The sequence below is a fragment of the Fimicolochytrium jonesii genome (assembly GCF_025526975.1).
Source record: "Fimicolochytrium jonesii strain JEL569 chromosome Unknown EV422scaffold_32, whole genome shotgun sequence".
Classification (NCBI taxonomy): domain Eukaryota; kingdom Fungi; phylum Chytridiomycota; class Chytridiomycetes; order Spizellomycetales; family Powellomycetaceae; genus Fimicolochytrium; species Fimicolochytrium jonesii.
In genome coordinates this window covers 50518-70028 of record NW_026515699.1, presented here as the reverse complement: position 1 = coordinate 70028, position 19511 = coordinate 50518, and the positions used below count along the sequence as shown (strand labels likewise).

At 54.4% G+C, this 19511-nt stretch overlaps 5 protein-coding genes across 5 annotated transcripts; 1 reads left to right on the top strand and 4 right to left on the bottom strand.

The window, feature by feature from the left end:
- Positions 1–150: 150 nt before the first annotated feature.
- On the bottom strand, positions 151–1782 carry EV422DRAFT_571219 (vacuolar membrane protein-domain-containing protein; the record flags this gene model as incomplete). The annotated part of the gene is made up of 5 exons (XM_053072972.1): positions 151–975; positions 1065–1191; positions 1407–1449; positions 1528–1584; positions 1677–1782. 5 exons carry the CDS (start codon positions 1780–1782, stop codon positions 151–153), a joined length of 1158 nt encoding a protein of 385 aa, XP_052921885.1.
- A 3004-nt stretch (positions 1783–4786) lies between these two features.
- On the top strand, positions 4787–9267 carry EV422DRAFT_622990 (periplasmic binding protein-like I). The gene is made up of 14 exons (XM_053074200.1): positions 4787–5230; positions 5312–5454; positions 5525–5570; positions 5643–5708; positions 5775–5873; positions 5947–6122; positions 6184–6270; positions 6338–6554; positions 6655–6700; positions 6780–6939; positions 7031–7494; positions 7556–7623; positions 7696–7999; positions 8082–9267. The coding sequence occupies exons 1-14, from the start codon at positions 5049–5051 to the stop codon at positions 8865–8867; spliced, it is 2844 nt and encodes a 947-aa protein (XP_052921884.1). The 5' UTR covers positions 4787–5048; the 3' UTR covers positions 8868–9267.
- Positions 9268–9362: 95 nt separating this feature from the next.
- On the bottom strand, positions 9363–12933 carry EV422DRAFT_543554 (uncharacterized protein). The gene is made up of 10 exons (XM_053071330.1): positions 12772–12933; positions 12183–12252; positions 11808–11863; positions 11307–11618; positions 10914–11144; positions 10675–10844; positions 10537–10591; positions 10242–10445; positions 9948–10157; positions 9363–9784 (listed from the first exon to the last, which is right to left on the bottom strand). Exons 1-10 carry the CDS (start codon positions 12856–12858, stop codon positions 9665–9667), a joined length of 1515 nt encoding a protein of 504 aa, XP_052921883.1. The 5' UTR covers positions 12859–12933; the 3' UTR covers positions 9363–9664.
- Positions 12934–13010: 77 nt separating this feature from the next.
- EV422DRAFT_622988 (uncharacterized protein) lies at positions 13011–15736 on the bottom strand. The gene is made up of 8 exons (XM_053074199.1): positions 15687–15736; positions 15390–15619; positions 15110–15317; positions 14671–14879; positions 14331–14608; positions 13799–13968; positions 13534–13732; positions 13011–13475 (listed from the first exon to the last, which is right to left on the bottom strand). The coding sequence occupies exons 2-8, from the start codon at positions 15564–15566 to the stop codon at positions 13106–13108; spliced, it is 1611 nt and encodes a 536-aa protein (XP_052921882.1). The 5' UTR covers positions 15567–15619; positions 15687–15736; the 3' UTR covers positions 13011–13105.
- Positions 15737–17858: 2122 nt separating this feature from the next.
- On the bottom strand, positions 17859–18362 carry EV422DRAFT_571214 (uncharacterized protein; the record flags this gene model as incomplete). The annotated part of the gene is made up of 2 exons (XM_053072971.1): positions 17859–18036; positions 18118–18362. 2 exons carry the CDS (start codon positions 18360–18362, stop codon positions 17859–17861), a joined length of 423 nt encoding a protein of 140 aa, XP_052921881.1.
- Between the last annotated feature and the right edge of the window lie 1149 nt (positions 18363–19511).

Below are 19511 nucleotides of genomic sequence, written 5' to 3'. Positions count from 1 at the left end.
GAGGTACAAAAGCCGAAACGCTCATAGGCGACGCAATCCATGAAGGCATAACCGCTCCAAAAGTTTCGCCAGTTCCATCAAATGTGAGTACAGCGCGGTCGAGGTGTGCAAGACTGAAGATTTGAGCTCAATTGCTAGCAGCGGGGCAATTCAATTCCCACCACCCATTCCCAAAGGCGAGCTCCTCCCCGCGCGCTCCGTCACATTCCGCCCCAACGCCGGGCTCGTCGTCCCGCTCCTCCCGCTCCTCCCCGACCCCGCAGCCGAACCCTTCGGGGAGTCTGTGGTAGCCGACATCCGCACCGCATCGGCACCGAGATGCTCGTCGATGTCGTCGAGGAGGGATTCAGAGTCGGATGCTGTGTGGTAGGTGTGTAATGGATCCCCTCCGCTATCGTCATCATCCTCGTCGTCGTGTAAATATGGATTCGCAGAGTCCTCCATGTTCGCGTTATCCGAGTCCGAATCGTGGATGTCGACTGTGGAATCCGCCAACCCGCCCCCGCCGCCTAAATCGTCCGTCGACGCCTGATCGCCTACACGTCGATAGCTTCCCGCCAGATTTCTCCGTGAACTGCTGCGACGGTTGAGGTGGTGATGCGGGTGCGGATGTTTGCCCTTGATGACCATATCAATCAACCAAGCCTGCACGACATTCATACACAGAGGGAAAATGAGCATGACGACCAAGACCTGCAGCCTCGGGTCTGTGTCTCCCGACACGAGCGGGTTGAGGATCCAGCCGGCGACGGTGGCGAGAAAGGGGAAGAGGGTGAGGATGGCGACGACGGTGAGTTTGACGAAGAACCAGGCGATGAGGAAGAGGAGGAGTTGTTTTGCCCAAGCGCGAATCCGGGGCGGGTAGCCGTAGTAGCCCGAACGCATGTCGGACATGTGAAATTTGTCGGCTAGTTGGTGAAGGAGGCGGAGGAAGAGGGCGAGGATGCCGACGCCGAGGGTTGTGTCGAGGAGGATCTGCGTAATGAAACGTAGGGCTTGTTCGTGAGCTCGCGTTAGGACTTCAACGATATGAAACCACAGACAGCGCTCCCTGCCGTACTCACATGCAAGAAGTACCAAACACACGGATTATCCGAGTTCTCCGATTCGCCTCCCGTGAACGATGCTATCGCAATGTTCGCAAAATGCACCAAGCCAGCCGCTACCGCCTGTTTGCTCGTATCCAATGCCCTATCGTGCAAAAATGATAAGTGCTTTGACTTTTGTTGGTGGATGATGGACCGCTGGTTGTTGGTGATGGTTGATGGCAATCCTCGGGACTCGTGTGTCCTCAAGCAACATTGCCCCTCGCTTCGCTCGGCGCAATTGTGCCGGCCGGCCCCACAAAGCTCCATGCCACATCTCTAGGCCATATTACTTCCATATAGCGTACATCGTATGCTCACCATATTTTGAAAGGCCGCTGCGGCGTCTCTCTATTCCGCTTTACTACGCGTCGAAAAAGAATAGCGTCAGAATACCGTCCAGCAGCTCACATTTCCCCAGCAGCACTCCAGCATACAGTACTTATCAGAGAACTCAGGGCAATGCTCGCCATCAGAATCTGCACCAGAATCGCAAAGCCTGTATGTACAAGGGAGAGGAGTCGGCGGTCAGTCCCACCCTTATTCTGGAGAACAAACTCCAGGGGCGGAAAGACACCAGTCTAGCCTTACCATCCAACAACTGGCATTTGAAGGGCTCTGGCGGGTGTGCGCCGCCTTCCCGTCCCCCTCCATCCAATAGCCCGGGTATGGACCGTGGGATGTGCGGTCTGTACATGCTGCGATAATGTGCCTGCGTAACACGTCGACCGGCCTCGGTGGTTGATGGGCACCAATCCGTGCTGCTGACGTTGTTCGTGCCCTAGTCGACGTTGGCCTACCGCTGGCTACCCTCCCACTGAACTTGTTTGGTTAGAACGGTGACCGGACTCCAGGCTCGGTTCCTTCTGTGAGGTCGGCGGCGGGTTCGGTGTGTCGGTAGTGTACAGTACGTCACGGGCTTCCAATTTCGGAAAAGGCCACGATGCACTCTTGCGCGGGGAGGGAGGGAGGAGAAGTGGCTCCTTATGATATTGTATGACGTCCCAGAAGCGCTAAGAGCAGCTGCTGTTTTCGACTGGATGGGGGGTGAATCTACTTTTGTCAGTAATTGAAGTGCCGTACGTTCCAGCTTCCAAAGCCTCTCAGAAGTGATTAGTCTGAGTCTCATGAGTGCCGTGGGTGACGGTGAGCCCGAAACAGAGCCCGAAATGCCCATCGAACCCACGCGCGCGAAAACCAATGAGAGGGACGAGAACACTCACTCTGGAGAAAGACAGTTGTTTATACGCCGACTCGCACGCTTGGTGGGAACGTATTGTACACGGACCCGGAGGAAGAAGGCGCCTGCGCTGGAAGGGAAGACATACAGGGGTCTTGGCGAAGAAGTCAGCTTCCTCCGACTAGGATGACTTCCTGTGGCTCTCCTGCGAGACGGCCCGATGCACTATGCACTATGGACACACACCACATAACCCCACGTACTGAGCTTTGCACTAGTCGTGTTCAGATCTGGGAATATGATAGGCCGAGGACAGCGACGCTCGAGGCGGAAGCGGCATCGAGCCTCAAAACCACGATTGCGGCGGTCAGGGTATCAGGAAACCCTTGTGAGGGATAAATGACCGCCGAACGCAATTAAGCGACATATAAATCGGTGTTCGCTTTGATGATTGAAAAGCAGCGTCCGTCGAAAGGGCAGGCACAGCATCATGGGTGAGTAGGTGATCCTCACGTTCGAAGTTGGATTCGACCGCTGATCAATAATCACAGGTGTGTGCGGACAACGACCGGTCAAACGCAGGAAGCTCCGTACCGGCCAAATGATATCGTAGCAGCAAGAAATCTGTCCAGTTTGCCGGGCGCGCGGCGAAAACCCCAGGGGCTTGCTGATCTTCAACTCGGTAAATGAAAGGTTTGGGAGAGTCCGGAAGGATGGAACTCCGTTTGCTAATACACAAAGGAGCGTAAGTGTCTCCATACTGCCGAAAGTAGCGTCGTTGATGCGGTTTTTGCGCGATCTGATTGCCCGCGCATATGATATTTGATAGGCGCCTGATTCGGAAGTTCTTTGGCTGTCGCATGGCGACATACAACGAAAGAAAAACAGTATCCCTCCCCGAGCTTCACCAACGCACCAACATTCTTCCGGCACCAAACTCTTTTGGGACAGCTCTGGGATAACCTTTGTGCCGAGGCAGGATAATTCCGCGCGGAAGGCGTGGCACCCGGCCATCCACATCACAAAAACGAAGAAGAAAAAAAGGGAAGAATATTTAGTCAAGTGGAAAGCCTTCGATGATCCTACCAGGGAACCATGCGAAGTCATCAAGAACGCAGCTGCCCTCTCCGCCTTCACTGGCTTCGAAGAAGATGGTACCCCATACCAAGCTGAAGCCTCTGTCGCCACTGTACAAGACGCAGACGAACCCACAACATATCACGCTGCCATGAAATCCCCAAATACGAGCGATGGCCTTCTAATGCATGACTACATATAATGTGATTTTCACATGTTGCGCTTATTGGCGTCTCGAAGATGGTTGAATGCATTTTCTCGTACTTGGCACCCAATGACGAAAGCCAAGCACACCCAGTGGTTGGAAGGACAGGGCGGCGCGATGGGCTATGAGCAGAGCACTGACCCGCCTCTTGCTGGTGGTTTTCACGACGTCGATTGACAACTGCCTGCAGAAGATGTAGGAAGAGACGACATTCTTTTCCTACCAGTACATGTACACAGTCCATAGTAGGAAGGTTTCGTTTGGACCTAAAAACAACGGCAGGTAGTCAGTCGTTCATGGACGTTGATGAACGGGACCTCGTTTCCCGACGCGTTGCTTCAGGGCAGGTTTCGCAACGCATGCTCAAACGCCTTTTTGTTTGAGAGGACAGACCGCCGTCTGGTCCCATGTGTTCTGCCCTATCTTTAAAATGGGCGGGCTGGAGCAGTGCTTGGTTACGTCTGTGTTGTTGTCGATAGGAGGAACTGCAAGTCCAAGTCCATTGTGAAGCTCTTACCTGGGTGGCTTGCCCAACCGCTAAACCTCCAAGCCGGGACATGCCTCTATTCCCATTCCGAAACCGTAGTGAGTTCCTGGCTCCTGCAAGGATTCCACATTCCTGCGGCACCACTGTGCGGGTGAAATGCTCAGCAACGACTCCCGCTGGAAGAATTCTCGCTCCCCAACCCCTCCCTCGCAAGGTGTACCTCCGAAAAAGGATGGGTCAGAACTCCCCGCGCAACCCCGGTTACTTTCCGCCTCGCAAACGCTCTGAAAGCCAGTCGTCACAGACGTAATGGCATTGCTGTCAGGTCTGCCCTCTACCGAACGCCATGGGCGAGATTCCCATTGTAATTGAGGGCGTCGGTCAAAGACGACAACCCGTGACAAATAGCAATTCTGAGCTCCGCATTTTGACAGGATAACGACAGCACGACAATCAAGATCTCGACTAAGGACTATGCGAGGCATCCCATTCGGTCAGTTTGCCTAACACAAACATCGCCTTATACAGTACAGTTACCGACGAGAACGGTTCCAGAACACTGCTACCTGGATATCCATTGGGGTGGAACCCCAGATCCACGTCCATCGCGAGGACAGTCCATCGTGCTGAGGATGCTTATCGGCGTGAGGATTAAGCTTGTCGGTGAGAGCGATCTTCGACCGGTGCAGGCGCCACGGATCAGAGTAAGCGTAAGCTTCAAGGAACCGAATAGTCAACTGCTTCATGAGGGCGCATTCGAAGCCAACGGTATTCCAGCGGTAGCCAACAACGTCGAGGCTGTCATATATAAAGCGCCGAGAGCGAAAAGCGCCCTGGACAGTAAATTCGTTAAGAGTGGATTGGAAGTCCGTGTTTTCCCGGACACCGCCACTTTTCCCCTGCGACTATTTTCGCCTGTTCAGACTCTTAGTTCGCTCTACTTGTGTTGTTGCGGGACTTCGAGGGAAGCGTATATCACCGGGTGGATTTCGCATCGGCATTCCATCGACAAAGATGACTCGCATCACCAGCTCTCCGGTGGCAATCGCCGTCGCTGCTGCATTATGGCTCATCAACATGGCGGGCAACACCGTCGCAGCCCCGACGGAGATCAAGCTAGGATTGATCATGCCCGGGGTGAATAATCCTGATGGTGACGTGGCAATTGCTCGTCGGACGGCCCAGGCTGCTGTCCAGTAAGTTTCAGGCTCCCCAAAAAAGATGTCGACCCCGTTTCACTATCGGAATCATGGTTCACCTTATGGGCTTCCTTCTAGGTATGCCAACAGCCTTACGGACCTCCTGCCAAACACCCATATCAATCTTGTCTTGAAGGATTCCCTCGTCACCACCGACAAAGCGGGGGCCATATATGCCGCGGTCGAAGCAGTGAACGAGGGTGTCTTTGCAGTGATTGGACGTGAGTCAGGGAGCTTGGGTTTCATTTCTTTCCAAGACGGGCCCGGGCCGCTCATGAACGTTATGCACAGCACAATCAAGCATCCAGGCTCCGTATGCGGGCCTGATCACAGCATTGTACGTGGGAATCATTTCTAGAAGCGCTACCATCCATGGATTTTCAAACTTATTCTCGGCACCTCCCTATAGCCACAAGATTCCTCAATGTGTCACCGATGCCGGAACAGCCGATCTAAACAATCGGGTCGAATATCCGTACGTCTTGCTCACACTTGCACTCGAACCACTTCCGCTTCCATACTGATGCTGTTCGCCATACAGGAATGTGTTCCGTATGCAGGTCTCCACGAGAGTCTTTGGCGCTCGGTTGATTGACTTTGTCAATGTGATGGGATGGAAGAAAATTGCATATATATACAGGTGAGATCTCATAGAGACTGTACATCGTCGATGATATCGGTTGTTCTCACACCAAACGCCGTGTGCAACGCAGTGCAGCTGCGGGGGGTATTGGAACCACTTTCGGCCCGGGAATCATTACGGCCGTCCAGAAACATGGCATTGAAATGCGAGTCAATCAAGGATTCAACGGCGACGGACAAATGGGCGATATGGAGAGCTGTATTCAGTCCATCATCGCTTCGAAAGTCAAAATCATCGTCGTCGCAGGTGAGTCAAGAATGTGCGAGTCTCCACTCACCGCTGCTTCGGTGACATCCCATGCTATCAGCCTATGAGGATGAGTTTACCCCCATGTGGATCAGAGCGCGCGAGCTTGGACTCACTGGCCCCGATTATGTGTGGGTCACTTCCAATGGTAACGTGGCAGGGTCATACGCTTTGTCGAAAAGTCACAGCCCAATGACGCTCCGTCGATACATTAGGGATCATCGACTTTCCGTACGGCGATTGGGGAATGAGTGACTCGGTAGCTGGAATCCTGGGAGAGGACGTTGCCAATAATGCGGGAGTTTTGATGGAAGCCACCGCAGACCCAGATTACACCACCGAAATCTACGCTACTTTCAAGGCCCAATACGCACTCGTTTCAAAAGCCGAAAATGCGACGCGTGATATCGGGAGGGAATATATCGCCAATGAGTAAGTTCGATTTCGGTTTATTTCCAGAAGAAGTATGGAAACCATGGGCCAGATACCATAAGATGACAAACTAACGCTTTCCGCATTCTGCTCCTTCTAGCCGATACTGGGATTGTACGATGGCGATTCTCTGGGGATACCACGACGTAAGTGGATGATTCGTCGTGGTCTTCGAACATGTTCTCTGAGCTGAACTAATCAGAACGCTATCCCGTCTATCGTCAGTATTTCGCACGCACTGGCGACACTGCAGCATCCTTGGTGCCTCCCCCTGGTAACATAAGGGCTTCACCGCCGGCCGATCTCACCATCTTCAACACGAACAGGACTGGGCTGAGCGGGCCGTATTACTTCCTGCCCAACGGGGATTACGCTTACAAAACGAGTGAGTAGCAGGTGCTCCATTCTCCAGATTGACTTTGAACTGATCAGACTGGTTCAATGTCCCGCTGAAACCCTCGATCGCCCCCTCTCAGTCCAGATCCTCCCCCAACTCTACGGCTCCAAGTACGCCGCCACAATCTCCTACCCAACCGCCGTCGAATTCGTCGGAGACACAGCCAAAGTCAACACCACCGGCCTCCTCTTCGCCGGCGGATCCACGCAAATCCCAACAGATTTCCCTCCCTTAACCCAACTCAACCCAGCCTGGAAATCATCCGAAGGCTTGCTCTTCACGGTCCTCGCTGCCATCCTCCTCGCCACCAACGTCGGGTCGATGGCGGCGGTGTACACATGCCGTAATAAATCCGTGATCAAACGCGCGAGTTGGAAATCGTTGGTGTTGATTTTGGTTGGATTGCTGCTTTTGGATATCACGCCGTTCTTGTATACGGGGACTTTGAAGAAGTGGACTTGTGTCGCTCAGCCGTTTATTTTCAATATTGGGTTTGGGCTCGTGTTTGCGAATTTGATGGCGAAGACTTGGCGTGTGTACAAGGTATGATGCGCATCCCTTTGCCGACCGTTGCTCTGATATAGTTCCTAATCGCTCGATGCAGATCTTCAACAATCCCAAAATGATGGAACGGGCCATCTCGGATATGTACCTCATGGGCTTCGCTGGATTGTGAGTTCTCAAATAAGCCTTTTCCTGCTCAAACCGTCGTGAAACTCATCACCCTCCCTCCACCTCCGGCAGAGTCGTCCTGGTCGAAATCATCATCTCCGGCATCTGGGTCGGCGTCAGCACGCCGGTCCCCACCACCATCAACGTCAACGACCTCGAGACAGTGCAAGTCTGCGTGTCCCCTAACGCAAAAGTTCAGCGCACGATGACGGTCGTCTCGATTGTGTTCAACGGGATCCTGCTCTTCCTGACCACCTTGCTCAGCTACAAGACCCGTCATGTCGTGTCGACGTTCAATGAGACAAAGTGGATTGGGATCTCGGTCTATAACATTGTGGCGGTTTGTGCTTTGTTTTTGCCGTTGGTTTATACTACGGTAATGCTGTCCTACTATTTCAGAGGATGGGATCTGGACATGTGTTTGTGTGATCTACCGCTAACATTCATCGCATTTGCAGACATTCGCCAGCTTCGCCCACCTCCTTCGCTGCCTCGCCGTCCTCATCGGCACTGCAGTAACCGAATCCTGCGTCTACGGGCCCAAATTCCTCATCCTCCTCAACCCGATCGACAAACCGCGCGCGCTCCAACAACGCGCCGTAACCGCCAACACCAGCTCCCGCAACATGCTCTCCACCGGCATCGGCGGTGCGGGGGGCAAAGTCGGCCCCACAACCATCGGCGGCACCAAACTGAGCACCACCACCACCCATAAAGAAGTCCGCAAAGTCGCGGGCGTCCAGCTGCACAACGTCCCCACCCTCCAGATCTCCGGCGGGACGTCCAAGATGCTCAACTGGAACTGGGTCGCACGCTGGCGCACGGCGAACGTTACTGCCGTCACGGGGTACCTCTGCGTGGACTACCCGCCTGAAAGCGAGGGCGGGAGTAGCAAGACAGAGGTCTATCGCACCGAACACGCTATCGTGCGCAATAACGCCACCTCCCTCGACGGAACCGGGGCGTCGTCCACCGATAACATGAGCACGAGTAAACTGAGCACCGTCGAGGCCGCGGAGAAGGGGAAAGCGGACCCGGCCGCGTTGACGACGCTGAGAGTGGTGACCCAGGACGGGACGCTGGAGTTTGTGTTGAGTGAGGCGGCTGCGAAGGAGTTGGCCGCGTGCGTTGTGGGTGTCGCGGCGGGGACGAAACGGTTGATTAGTGAGAGTGATGCGAAGTCGAGGACGTCGAGGGTGGGGAATACGGGCCGGTCGATGGGCGGGGACGTGGATAGTGATTGAGGGTCCGCTACTGTCGCTGTGTTTTCCGTCGCCGTCCCCCCTCGCCCTCCTCGTGGAGTTCAGCCTCGGCCCATGTCGCAGGGCAAGGAAAGACTTACGCCGGGTGTCGGGTCTCTTCACGCTTACCACGACGCAAGTGATCGGTTCTGAAAAAAAAGCTATCTGGAATTTCCTATTGGGGAAGCCCCGGTCCCGAGGTTACTTCCGCTCTCACATGCGGGTGCCTTGGATCCTTTAGAGCCCCTGAGATTTGTCCCCGCTGTATCGCTTTGTGTTTTGCGTTTTGGAGTTTTTTTATTTTTGGATCCGCTAGAATGAGAAACTTATCATCGTCTAATGTAGATCGCAGTGTCTTAGTGGTGCGATCGCAGTGGTTTATAGGCGCAATTCCATGGCATCTGGCTAGATACAGATCTGCACGTCCTGGGTAGGTGGGAGGATCGATCTCTCATGCCAACCGTCTTCGATCGGCAAACTGTCCGCTACTCCATTCCCATCCGCCCCCGTCCTCACTTTGAAGAGTTCCCTCCCATTTCACCAGGGCATGCAAACAGTGAGCCAGAAAAAACACAACAGTGAACCGAGGTTGGCCTGTTTCGCATTTATCATTTGTGGTCCACAGCGGGTCCGAAAACATGGTCGAGCTCAAGACACTAGATAGGATAAGGTGGGCTCACAATGTTGTCAGGTAACGAGTCAAAGGGAACACGGGCAATCAAGGATGTCTCAAAAATATGGGACGGTATAGGATGCGGTCCAATACTACTAGCAATTCGACTGGAGTCGATACTGTCAATCTACTTCTTGCCCAACGACTCGACCTGGGCCTCGAGCTGACGTATCCGTGCGTCGCGGTTGGATATTTGGTTCTTCAGGTCTTCGTTTTCTTTTCGGAGGGCGTGGTAGGCGTCTTGGTACTGTGTTGCGTAAGGTAGGGAGTGGGAGGGAGGTCGATTACCATGATGCGCTGGTGGTATGTGGGCTTCGAATGCGCCAGTTTCCCGAAGAAGGCATCGCATCCCCAAAGCCAGTTCCGTGATCTTGCAAACCCCGCACAACAAATGCCAGACTCTGCCTTACCTCCTTTTCCGTAGTCGGCACCTTCTCATTAACAGCCTCAACCGGCTTCGCCGTCGTCACAAACTCTTTAGCGGTAGTAGCGGCCGCAAACCCAGTCTCGAGGGAGATGAGCTTTGGTGGGCTCGTTTTACCGCTGAAGAACTCGTCGGCGGTCAAGGAGGGTTCCGCGCCTAGGGTTTCTGGGTACAGGTCGGATTGGAAGGCGTCCGACTAGGTATGTGGAAGAAGTCATGTGTCAGTCATGTGTGCTTCGAAGCGGAGGTGGATGCAGAAGAGCCTGAGATATATACATACCTTACGCGGCACCTTAAAAGAGATCGGCTCCACCAACGTCGGATGAACCTTGTAAGCCCTGGCAATCTCCGTCTCGGAAACGTTGACAGCACGCTTGGGCAAGAACGAGAGTCCGCGCTGCGGGTCGGCGGATTTGTACTCGGAGAGGAAGTACAGGCCCTTTTCGTCGTCGACCCATTCGTAGTAACGGATGTTTCCGTCACCCTGTTGTGTTGGAAGAGGGGGCATTAATGGGTGGTATGGCGAATGGATGGTTCATTCTGAGAGCGGAAGGCGACATTATAGTATAGCGTACCTTGCCCGCAAGGTAGAGCATGCTCGTGTCGGCATCGAAGAACGGCATGAGCAGACTGCAAAACACAGAGGCACTCATGAAAATCACATTCCATGCATAATGTCTACCCCCAAACCCCTCATCATTTCCAAACCTTACCCAGAGGCGGTATCGATATTCTCCTGCTTAAGCGGGGCGCTCAAGTTCTTCGAGTCGTAGATGTACACCTGACGGTCACTGGTTCGCGAGAAGCCCGTGGTGACGAAACGGTCGGCGTTGCCCATCCATTGCACGCGGGCGCCTTTGATGCCTTGGTGGCCGACCGCTTCCTGTAACAAAATGCCTCTGTTAATGCCGGGTGAAGGGATGTTAAATCTCCACAGCTCATGTCCACCTACCTGAACGACTTTATTAGCCCGCACATCAAACACCCTCAACTTCTTATCCTTGCACGTGGTCGCCAGCAATGACCCATCGTAGTTCCAGGAAAGCGACTGGATTATCTCCGTGTGGCCCGTCAGCTCCGTCTTTTCCTGGCCCGTCGCAATGTCCCACAACTTGATGGTGAAATCGGCGGACGCGGAGGCGAGCACGTTGTCTGCTGTGGGGTGGAAGAGGACGTGGCCGACCTAATTTGGGGGGGGGGGGGGGGGGGGGGTGGCAAGGCGAAAATGGGTTGATAAGTGTGTGAATCAAGATGAGGAAAGAAACGTGCCCAGGCTTAGACGTTCAACTCATCGCCCGAATCAACCGCCACTCCAAGAGAACTCCCTCAAAATACGCGATCGTACCTTCCTGCCATGCCCCGTAAGAGTAGCCGCCGGGGTCGAGATACTCTCCACCGGCCCACCCTGCGGGATCGTCCAAATCATAACCTTCGTATCCTCACTCGCACTGGCAATCACATGATCGTTGAACGGGTTGAAATCAGTGTCGAGCACAGCGGCGGTGTGACCGTTGTAGACGGCGAGATTGTCCGAGAGCTTGCCCGTGTTGGTGTGCGAGAGGACAGCAAAGGCGCCACCGCCGCTGGCTTCGATGTTGACGGAAATGAAGAGCGGGTTGGCTTTCACCAGGTTGGTATCCCAGGCGCTGCGGGAGACCTGTCGAATTTGTGGGGGACAGAGTTTAGTGATGATTCCGAGAGCAGTAATATCTTTTGCAAAGCTCTATCCTCCGTGTGATCCCTGATTACTCCTCCATCTCTGCCGATCAACTCTCCTTCGTCCATGGAGCGCATCTGCAGGGTTGGTCCACGATCCTGCGAATTCCCCTGCCATCCCGACTCTTACCTTCAAGTTATCAAAGCACTGGTCGCGCTTCGTCGAGTTGCCAAACACATGGCGGTCTGTTATGTGGGCGATACAGACGTGTTAGGAAACGGAATGACGAAACGAATTTGAATCAATCGCACTAAATCACAGAGCCAAAAAGATATCCGAAATGCTCGCCTAGGCTCACGAACTCGGTGTTGCTACAGGAGACTACGCTCGCTATCCGTCGCCAAAACTCCTCCTCGCTGGCTGAACAATGGCGCTTGCATCCTTTCGCCAGGAAGAAGAGGTTCTCGCTATGACTGGGATGCTGGCAAAGTGCGTCCAGCTCCTCCTAGAGCGCGCGATCCTTCCGCCGCTCGTGATCCCCGGTCCTTCGACCCAAACACTTACACTTTGAAGCCCTGACGAAACGAGACATAGTTGCGCGTCGGAAAGAGTATGAGCGTACGTAAGGATGATACTAGTGGAAACAGAACCAGATAAAGGGAGTGAGTTGACCAGCAAGGATTAGAGCGGGTAGTTATGGTCATGTAGTGAGCTCCATTCCCACGCGTGCGTCAGGGTCATCGGTCCCATCCTAAAAGGCCGGCAGTCGGGACCTTCTTCCCAGAACCCCCGGCAGGTGGCATCACCCCGGCTTTGGCAAGTTTGCTGTGCGTTTTCGTAGGGCACCGCCTACGGCAGAGTGAGTCGCGCCCGCTATCGCAAACAGCCAGTAGTCTGGCAGCTCATCTTGCAACGCCACCGAAGAGTAGGCGCCTGGATGTTCCCGAGAAACTTTAGAGTGTGGGACCAAAGGCAGAAGAACACTGCGTACGGCAGTGCCACTGTTGCCGATTAGCGGTCGCTGAGCATCCGACAGCGAGAAGGAGCGTTTCCCACAAGATTGGTAGGGGTCCGCCAGTCGTTCGTTTCCCAGGGGCTCCAGACAGGATGGTGCTGGTGGGAGGCTCGTTGACCGCAGTCCAGTGATACTTACGTGCGAGTGGTCGGAGCGACGTGGGGGGAGTGAAGCCAGATGCCAGAGACGGAAGCAGTCGAAGAAGGTGTTGTGTTTGTTGTTCATGCGGTTCCAAGATGCTTCTTGCGGCGGCCTGCCCGTTTGTGCGGTTGGCCTCTCGGGGCCTTCGTTGGTGGTGTGTCACCGCACGGGAAACAGCCAAAGCGCGCCTCAAACAGCGGGAAGAGCCTCCGATTCCACCGTCCATCGCACTAAATTACAAGTTGCCATCATCGGCGACGCCTCAGGCAGAGGTACAATGATGTGGATGGCAGATAACCACCACGGAAAATGGGATGGGGTGAAATCTAGACTACCTACGGTTACGGGAGAATGCGTCTGGTCTGCGGCCATTGCCAAACACCACCGAACGCACAATCGAGAGGAAATTCTTGGTGCTCAGGACGTCCCGATTGTGCACTCTCATCCGTAGTCGTAGTGGTCGTCGTCTTCCAGGAATCTCAAATGGCGTCCAGTCTTGGTTGATACATTCGGGGTTGGGGCAACCCACCAATCCATGGACGTATTCCATTCTTCCCTTTCTAGCTTGCCACGGCCGAGATGACAGCCGTTGTCGGATGTTTTTCTTTACACGGCCGTGGCAGTTGGGGCACACGGAGGACGTTCGATACTCATCTAGCAAGTAGCATGGAATGCTGTTTCTTGCAAAGAGTGTGCGGAATCTGATTTCCATGATGAGTTGACATACTGTAATACATATTACCAATGATAGTCACTCACCCTTTGGTCTTTGATGACTCCTGAAAGCGCATGGTTTTTCCAGCGTCGCTCCAATCACCCAAGATGACCGAAAAATGCCTTCCATACAGGCGTCGCATGTTCTTGATGAGCTTGCTCTGGGACTTTTGCCGCAGTGAGAACGCCTTGAATCTGCGAGCCACGTGAATCTCATCCTGGTAAAACTCATCCAGGGCGGGATCTGGGATATGGATGGATGTCAGCCCATGTGTTACCAAATTTGAAGACGATGCGTGATACATCATACCCGCATGTTCGTAATCCACAATGAACGCTGAGAACGCCTCGATGTTCATGCTCTTGTGCGATGGAATATGTGATTCCATCTCAGCGATGCCGGCATTGATCTTTCGCTCTCTCATGTCTCTTTGAAAGTACCGAGACTTTGTCTCGACCGCCTGTTGATTGGATGTGTATCTGGTACGGGGTGGTGCATTGTGAGAACGCTGCAACGGAATGTCGCCGCAATGGGGATGGTGGGGATAGGGGCGGTGGGAGCGGCAGCGGAGACGGGGGGATGGTGGGCGGAGACGGGGGGCTGGGTGCGGAGACGGGGGGCTGGCGGGGGGCTGGCGGGCGGATACGGGGGGCTGGCGGGCGGAGACGGGGGGCTGGCGGGCGGAGACGGGGGGCTGGCGGGCGGAGACGGGGGGCTGGGGGGTGGAGACGGGGGGTTGGGGGGCAGAGACGGGGGGCTGGGCGGTGGAGACGGGGGGCTGGCGGGCGGAGACGGGGGGCTGGCGGGGACAGCAGGGCAGTAGTAATCAACTGAAACGTACCGAAATGGCCGCTCCTTCTTGATGTCTCGACAGAGCAAGAGGTCACGCTTGCCCGGATCAATGCTAACGATGTTTGGAGCCTCCCGTAGTTCGGCGATGTGGTGCTCAAAATACAGCTGCTTAACTTCTTCCTGCATTTGGGCTTTGCTGCGCTTCTGGGCGCGATGGCCGTACTTTAGCCCTGGCTTCTTGAAGTGGATGGTAGCGGAATACCCGTTTGTGCTGATTGACCCATCAAATTTGAGACCAAGCTTCTTTCGATCCTTGAAGACCTTGTCCTGCAATCCGTCATTCAGCGAGGTGAGGTGAGTGAAATAAGCGCAGAGGGATAGAGACTTACATTCACGTTGAGAAACTGCCCCCACAGCTCCTGCTTGCGTTCATCGGTGAGTTTCCCCATGCGATGTTGGCCCAAGCCCAGGATATGAGTGCCTAGGATCTCCGTGTCGATCCGAACAGATGACTGGATTCGAGATTTGCGCAGCGGGATAGCGGAAAACAGCCGCATTCCACGGCGCTCATAGAGGCGTGAGAGCTCACAATAGGCACCTGTGATGAGGCGAGGCAGGTGCGGACCATGATTAGATAAAAGAGGAACCCGCAGGGGGGTTCCGCTTCCTGTTGGCCGGGGGGGGGACCACGTTGGCCCGGGTCCCGGCGCGCAGCCACTTGGCCAGGTCGGTGTACCAAGCAAGGCGCTCGCTCGCGTCGCTGCGCAGTCACGCACGAGCTGGAGGGGGGGGGGGGGGGGGGGGGCAAATGTACGGGACATAGCTCACCTAAATATGGCATTGCGTCCACCGCAAGGCTGTACGCAAGCGGCTCATCCCGGGGAGGAAACAGAGCCCATAACTCGTCGAGGATGGTCCGCTCAAGTCGTGTGAGGCGCGCAAGCTCCTCTTCGGTTGGGTACTCTTCAAACGTCGCGTACTTTGTAAATTGACGGACACGACGATAATAGTGTCGCCGCTGCGCTCTCCGGAGATGCTGTTAGACTTGCTTCAAACCAAGCCTTTCATTGACGTAGCGCAGAAACATTTGCATGAAATGCTCTTGTACGTTAACTTTGAGGTTTGTGAGGATGCTTGTAGCCGTGTACGCTGCGGTCTGTTGGCAATTTTGCATGCGGATGGGGGCGAATCCGTGAACATTACAGTAGTCTTGAACCCATGGACGCAACTCTTGCGCGATGAGCGGATTGCCATTGTAGCCTGGATTGTTGAGCAGCTCAAACATCACACTGATGTGCTTGTCGGTGATGTCCGGGAAATCGTGTAGAGGATGGTCAGCTGTGATGGGGTGGGCAGATGTAGCAGTCAGGACATTGTTTAATGGGAAGTATACAGTATAGTGTATCTCAAAAACTCACCAAGGTAGTACTTGATAAAGAAGGTGGTGTGGCGCGCAAGGACGTGAACATCGGCGATGAACGTTGTCAGGCGCTCCCTTTGGACTTGATTGTGATTTTGGATTCAGTGAAGGGAAACCTTCGTGCTGGCGTGTGTCTGCGGGCGGGGTCGTTGAGCTGGTGGTGGTGGCGGGGGTGGTGGTGGCGGGGGTTCATACACCAGGGGTCCACCCGGTGTGCTGGGAAAAAGGAAAGGGATGGGCGCGGGGAGGTTCAGTGGGCGCTGCAGACCCCTGTCCACGGGTGAAAGCCCTCGCTGCGGCTGCTGCTGCTGCCCGTCTTCATCGCCGGAGCTCTCGCCAACCATGTCTGCAATTGCTTGGGGCAAGTGGCGCTGGACAGAAGGTGGGAACTCGAATTGCGGGGGTTGCAATGGTGTCTGCACAGCGGTTGGCAGACGTATGGGCAACCGCAGGGTAAAGGGCAACCGCGGGGTAACCGGAGTAACCTTCCTCCTCTTCCGCCGTGGTGTGGTTACTCCGGTAAGGATGCCACACCACAGGTGCCCCTGGAGCGCCTGGTGTGATGACATGATGGCTGTGCTGTGCCTTAAGTTCAGCCGAGACAGGTGTTGCAGGTGATCGCCTTGATAGCTGTGTGTCAAAGAACTCAGTGCTGTGGTAATGAAGCTGAGAACGGTGAGGAATTGCGGTTGTTACCTGGTGGTGGTCGGCAAGTACACATCTGCTCGCAATTGCGCTGGGTTCCGGTAAGGCCGAGCGTGAAGGCTGTAAGCAGTGTACAGTAAGGAGCGTGAGGAGCGCAAAGAGTGGAGTGGGGATCCCCACGTTCTTTTACACGCGTGTAAAGGATGTGGGTGTTGTGGAACTCGTTACTTTATTCCCCTTTCACACACACACCACTCGTTTTATAGACATTCGATCGGACGGTCTGCCCACACACACAACCAGCTCTCTATCTGCAGAGAATAAAAAGGGGGGGTACGGTAGCTATAAAAAGGAAGCTGTGGCTGAAACTGGTTGTTTACAACACTCCCTCTCAGACTGCAGATCGAATTCAGTCCGCAGTCGCCGTTGCAGTCACTCTGCATGATCCCATAGAACGTTCCGCTCTCAACTTCCGCGATCGCTTGAGTCCAGATCGGAGTAGGAGCCGGACTCGCGATTCGCTCTTCAAGTCACGATCGCTTGAGTCCAGATCGGAGTAGGAGCCGGGCTTGCGATTCGTTACGCCCTGAACTTTATGCCATCAACTTCCGCCATCGCTTCCGCCATCGCTGATCTCGACGCTTCCAGTGCTGAGCACAACCGCCGCTTGCGGGAGGTCGACCGGCATGGGATGTGTTGTCGCTTCGCCGTCGTAGTCGTGAATGCCTCGGTAAAAACCTCTCCCAGTCGCAAAAACCTCCGTGAGGAAAAATAGATCCTGGGAGTAGGAAAAGAGCGCATCGCTGTATCAGGCAACATCGGCCTTTCGGCGCAACCCTAGAGCGTGAACAAACTTCCAGTGTTTGTTTTCATCTAGGGATTTGGTAAATATATCCGCAACGTTGTCGTGCGTATTGATCTGAGTGATTTCCAGGGCAGCGGCGGCGGCGGCGGCGGCTTCTCTGGCGTTTGGCGTAGTAGCTGCGTTAACTGTGTTGGCTCTCGCTCTGATGAGTTTGATGTCTTCGTCCTTGAAGGCGAGAGGCATAGTGGTTTGAAGTTCATTCCATTCCATGAATGCTTTAATCTCATCTTTCCAGATTTGGTAGTTTTCGCCGTTGGCAGCAAGGACTTCTACATGGTTCAATTTGGAGGCGGCAACAGTGGCGTTAGTGGTGGATGACATGGTCAGATTTTTAGGGTAAGCGTCTTGTTTTGTGGTTTTAGAATGTATAGATTTTTCGCCAGTGGGATTGGGTTTTTTTTTTTTTTTGTGTAGTGGCGTAGGCGGTCTGGCTCTAGCTCGTAGGTGGAATGGGTTTTGGCGTAGGTGGTCTTTCTCTAGAGTAGGACACAGAGTAGAATGGTCTATGGTGCTGATAACGTGTTGTGGAACTCGTTACTTTATTCCCCTTTCACACACACCACTTGTTTTATAGACATTCGATCGGACGGTGTGCGCACACACACACACACACACACAGAAAAGAAAAAGGGGGGGGTACGGTAACTTTAAAAGGCAGCTGTGGCTGAAACGGGTTGTTTATAACACTCCCTCTCAGACTGCAGATCGAATTCAGTCGCCGTCGCCGTCGTAGTCGCTCTGCATTCTGATCTCATGGAACGTTCCGCTCTCAACTCCCGCGATCGATGGAGACAGCCCGGAATAGGGGCAGCCTCGCGATTCGCTCTATGATGAGAGAGCGTGTGTCAGGAGCAGTGGAGATGGCGGAGACAGTTGTCTCGGAGACAATGATGAACTCACCCTCACGCAAATGCATAATCCTCCTCCTCCCACAACTCGGAGCCCGCTGTCTCGTCGCCACCAGATGTAGATCCGTATGACGACACGGACTCCGAGTGTGGGAGGCTGCTCTCCACCGACGTATACTCCTCGTCGTCATCCTCGGCGTCGTCGGAGGCCGGGGTGAAGGCCCGCGCTTCCTCTGCCTTCTGCTTTGCTGCGGCCAGGCGCGCTCTGTGGGCGTCGAAGAGGGGTGTCGTGTGGGCCTTCATCGCCTGGCGTGTTGCTGATCCGCACGTCTCCCTCACTAGCTTCCCCAACGCGCACTAAATTATACTACTGCATGCATGGCTACTTTAATAGTTACCAGAGCAGCAGGACAGGACATGCATGGTAGGGCAAACACAAAGAATTTGGGGGGGGGGGGGGGGGGGGGGGGACTATCGGGTACGCCAGTCCGACGGAAGAAACAATCGAGGTGACTGAGCAGCCGGGAAGGAAGGAACCACGGCTGTTTCTTTCGCTCCCTTCTGCGATCTATCTTCATTCCCACCGAATGCCTAGCACCGCAATCATTTCTGATGCTCCCGTGATAGAGTCCGGCTGTTCATTGCACATGTCGTGCCCCGGCGGGGTGCCATGGAATGCCATGCTCCTTCCCTGACTGGACAGCCGTTGCCTGCATTTGTTGCCATGTTCTATGGACAGCTGCGCCGGCTTTGGACTGATGGATGAAGAGCATATTCGACTCGGGTGTGTTCTTCTGGCCGTGGTGTCGGCGCTAATTAGCGGGATGTGCTGCGATATATGTACAGTGTCGCTCTGCCGCTCACATCTGGTGACTCCGGAATCCAACCACGTTGGATGCATCTTGTTACTGATGCACTCTCATAGACGTCGCGTATACCAATGTATTCGGGGTCCTAGGGTTCAAAACACATTTGTTCTGTGTGACTTCAGTTTGGAAGTCAACCCCCTTTCCGGCTTCATATGTACGCCATCCCGAAGCCATGATTGCCCTTGTGCAGGACAATAACAAAGGACATGGATAGCGCGTAGACAAACGAAAATGGCAGCTGCGGGTTCTCTTCCCAATGGTCCTGATCAGAGCAGAATCAAAAAGCCAAAAGGGGATCCCTTTCTCGCTTCATCACTCGTGCAAGCTTTCACGCTTTTTGCTCAGCGGGCGTTACAGAAATCCGGGCGGCGACTTGACAGAAAGCGACAGCGCGTTCCTCGAGTCCGATTCCACAAAGCCCTAATTGATTGCGCTCGTTGAAAACGCAGATTCACTATCCATGCCCTTTCCATATTGCACTCTCGCTATGGTGAGCACTACGCAGTCGCATCTAATGGCATGCCGGACCCTGCTGGAAACGGGCAATCCTTTCGTTTTGCAAGACGACGCCCTCCTCCTGGAC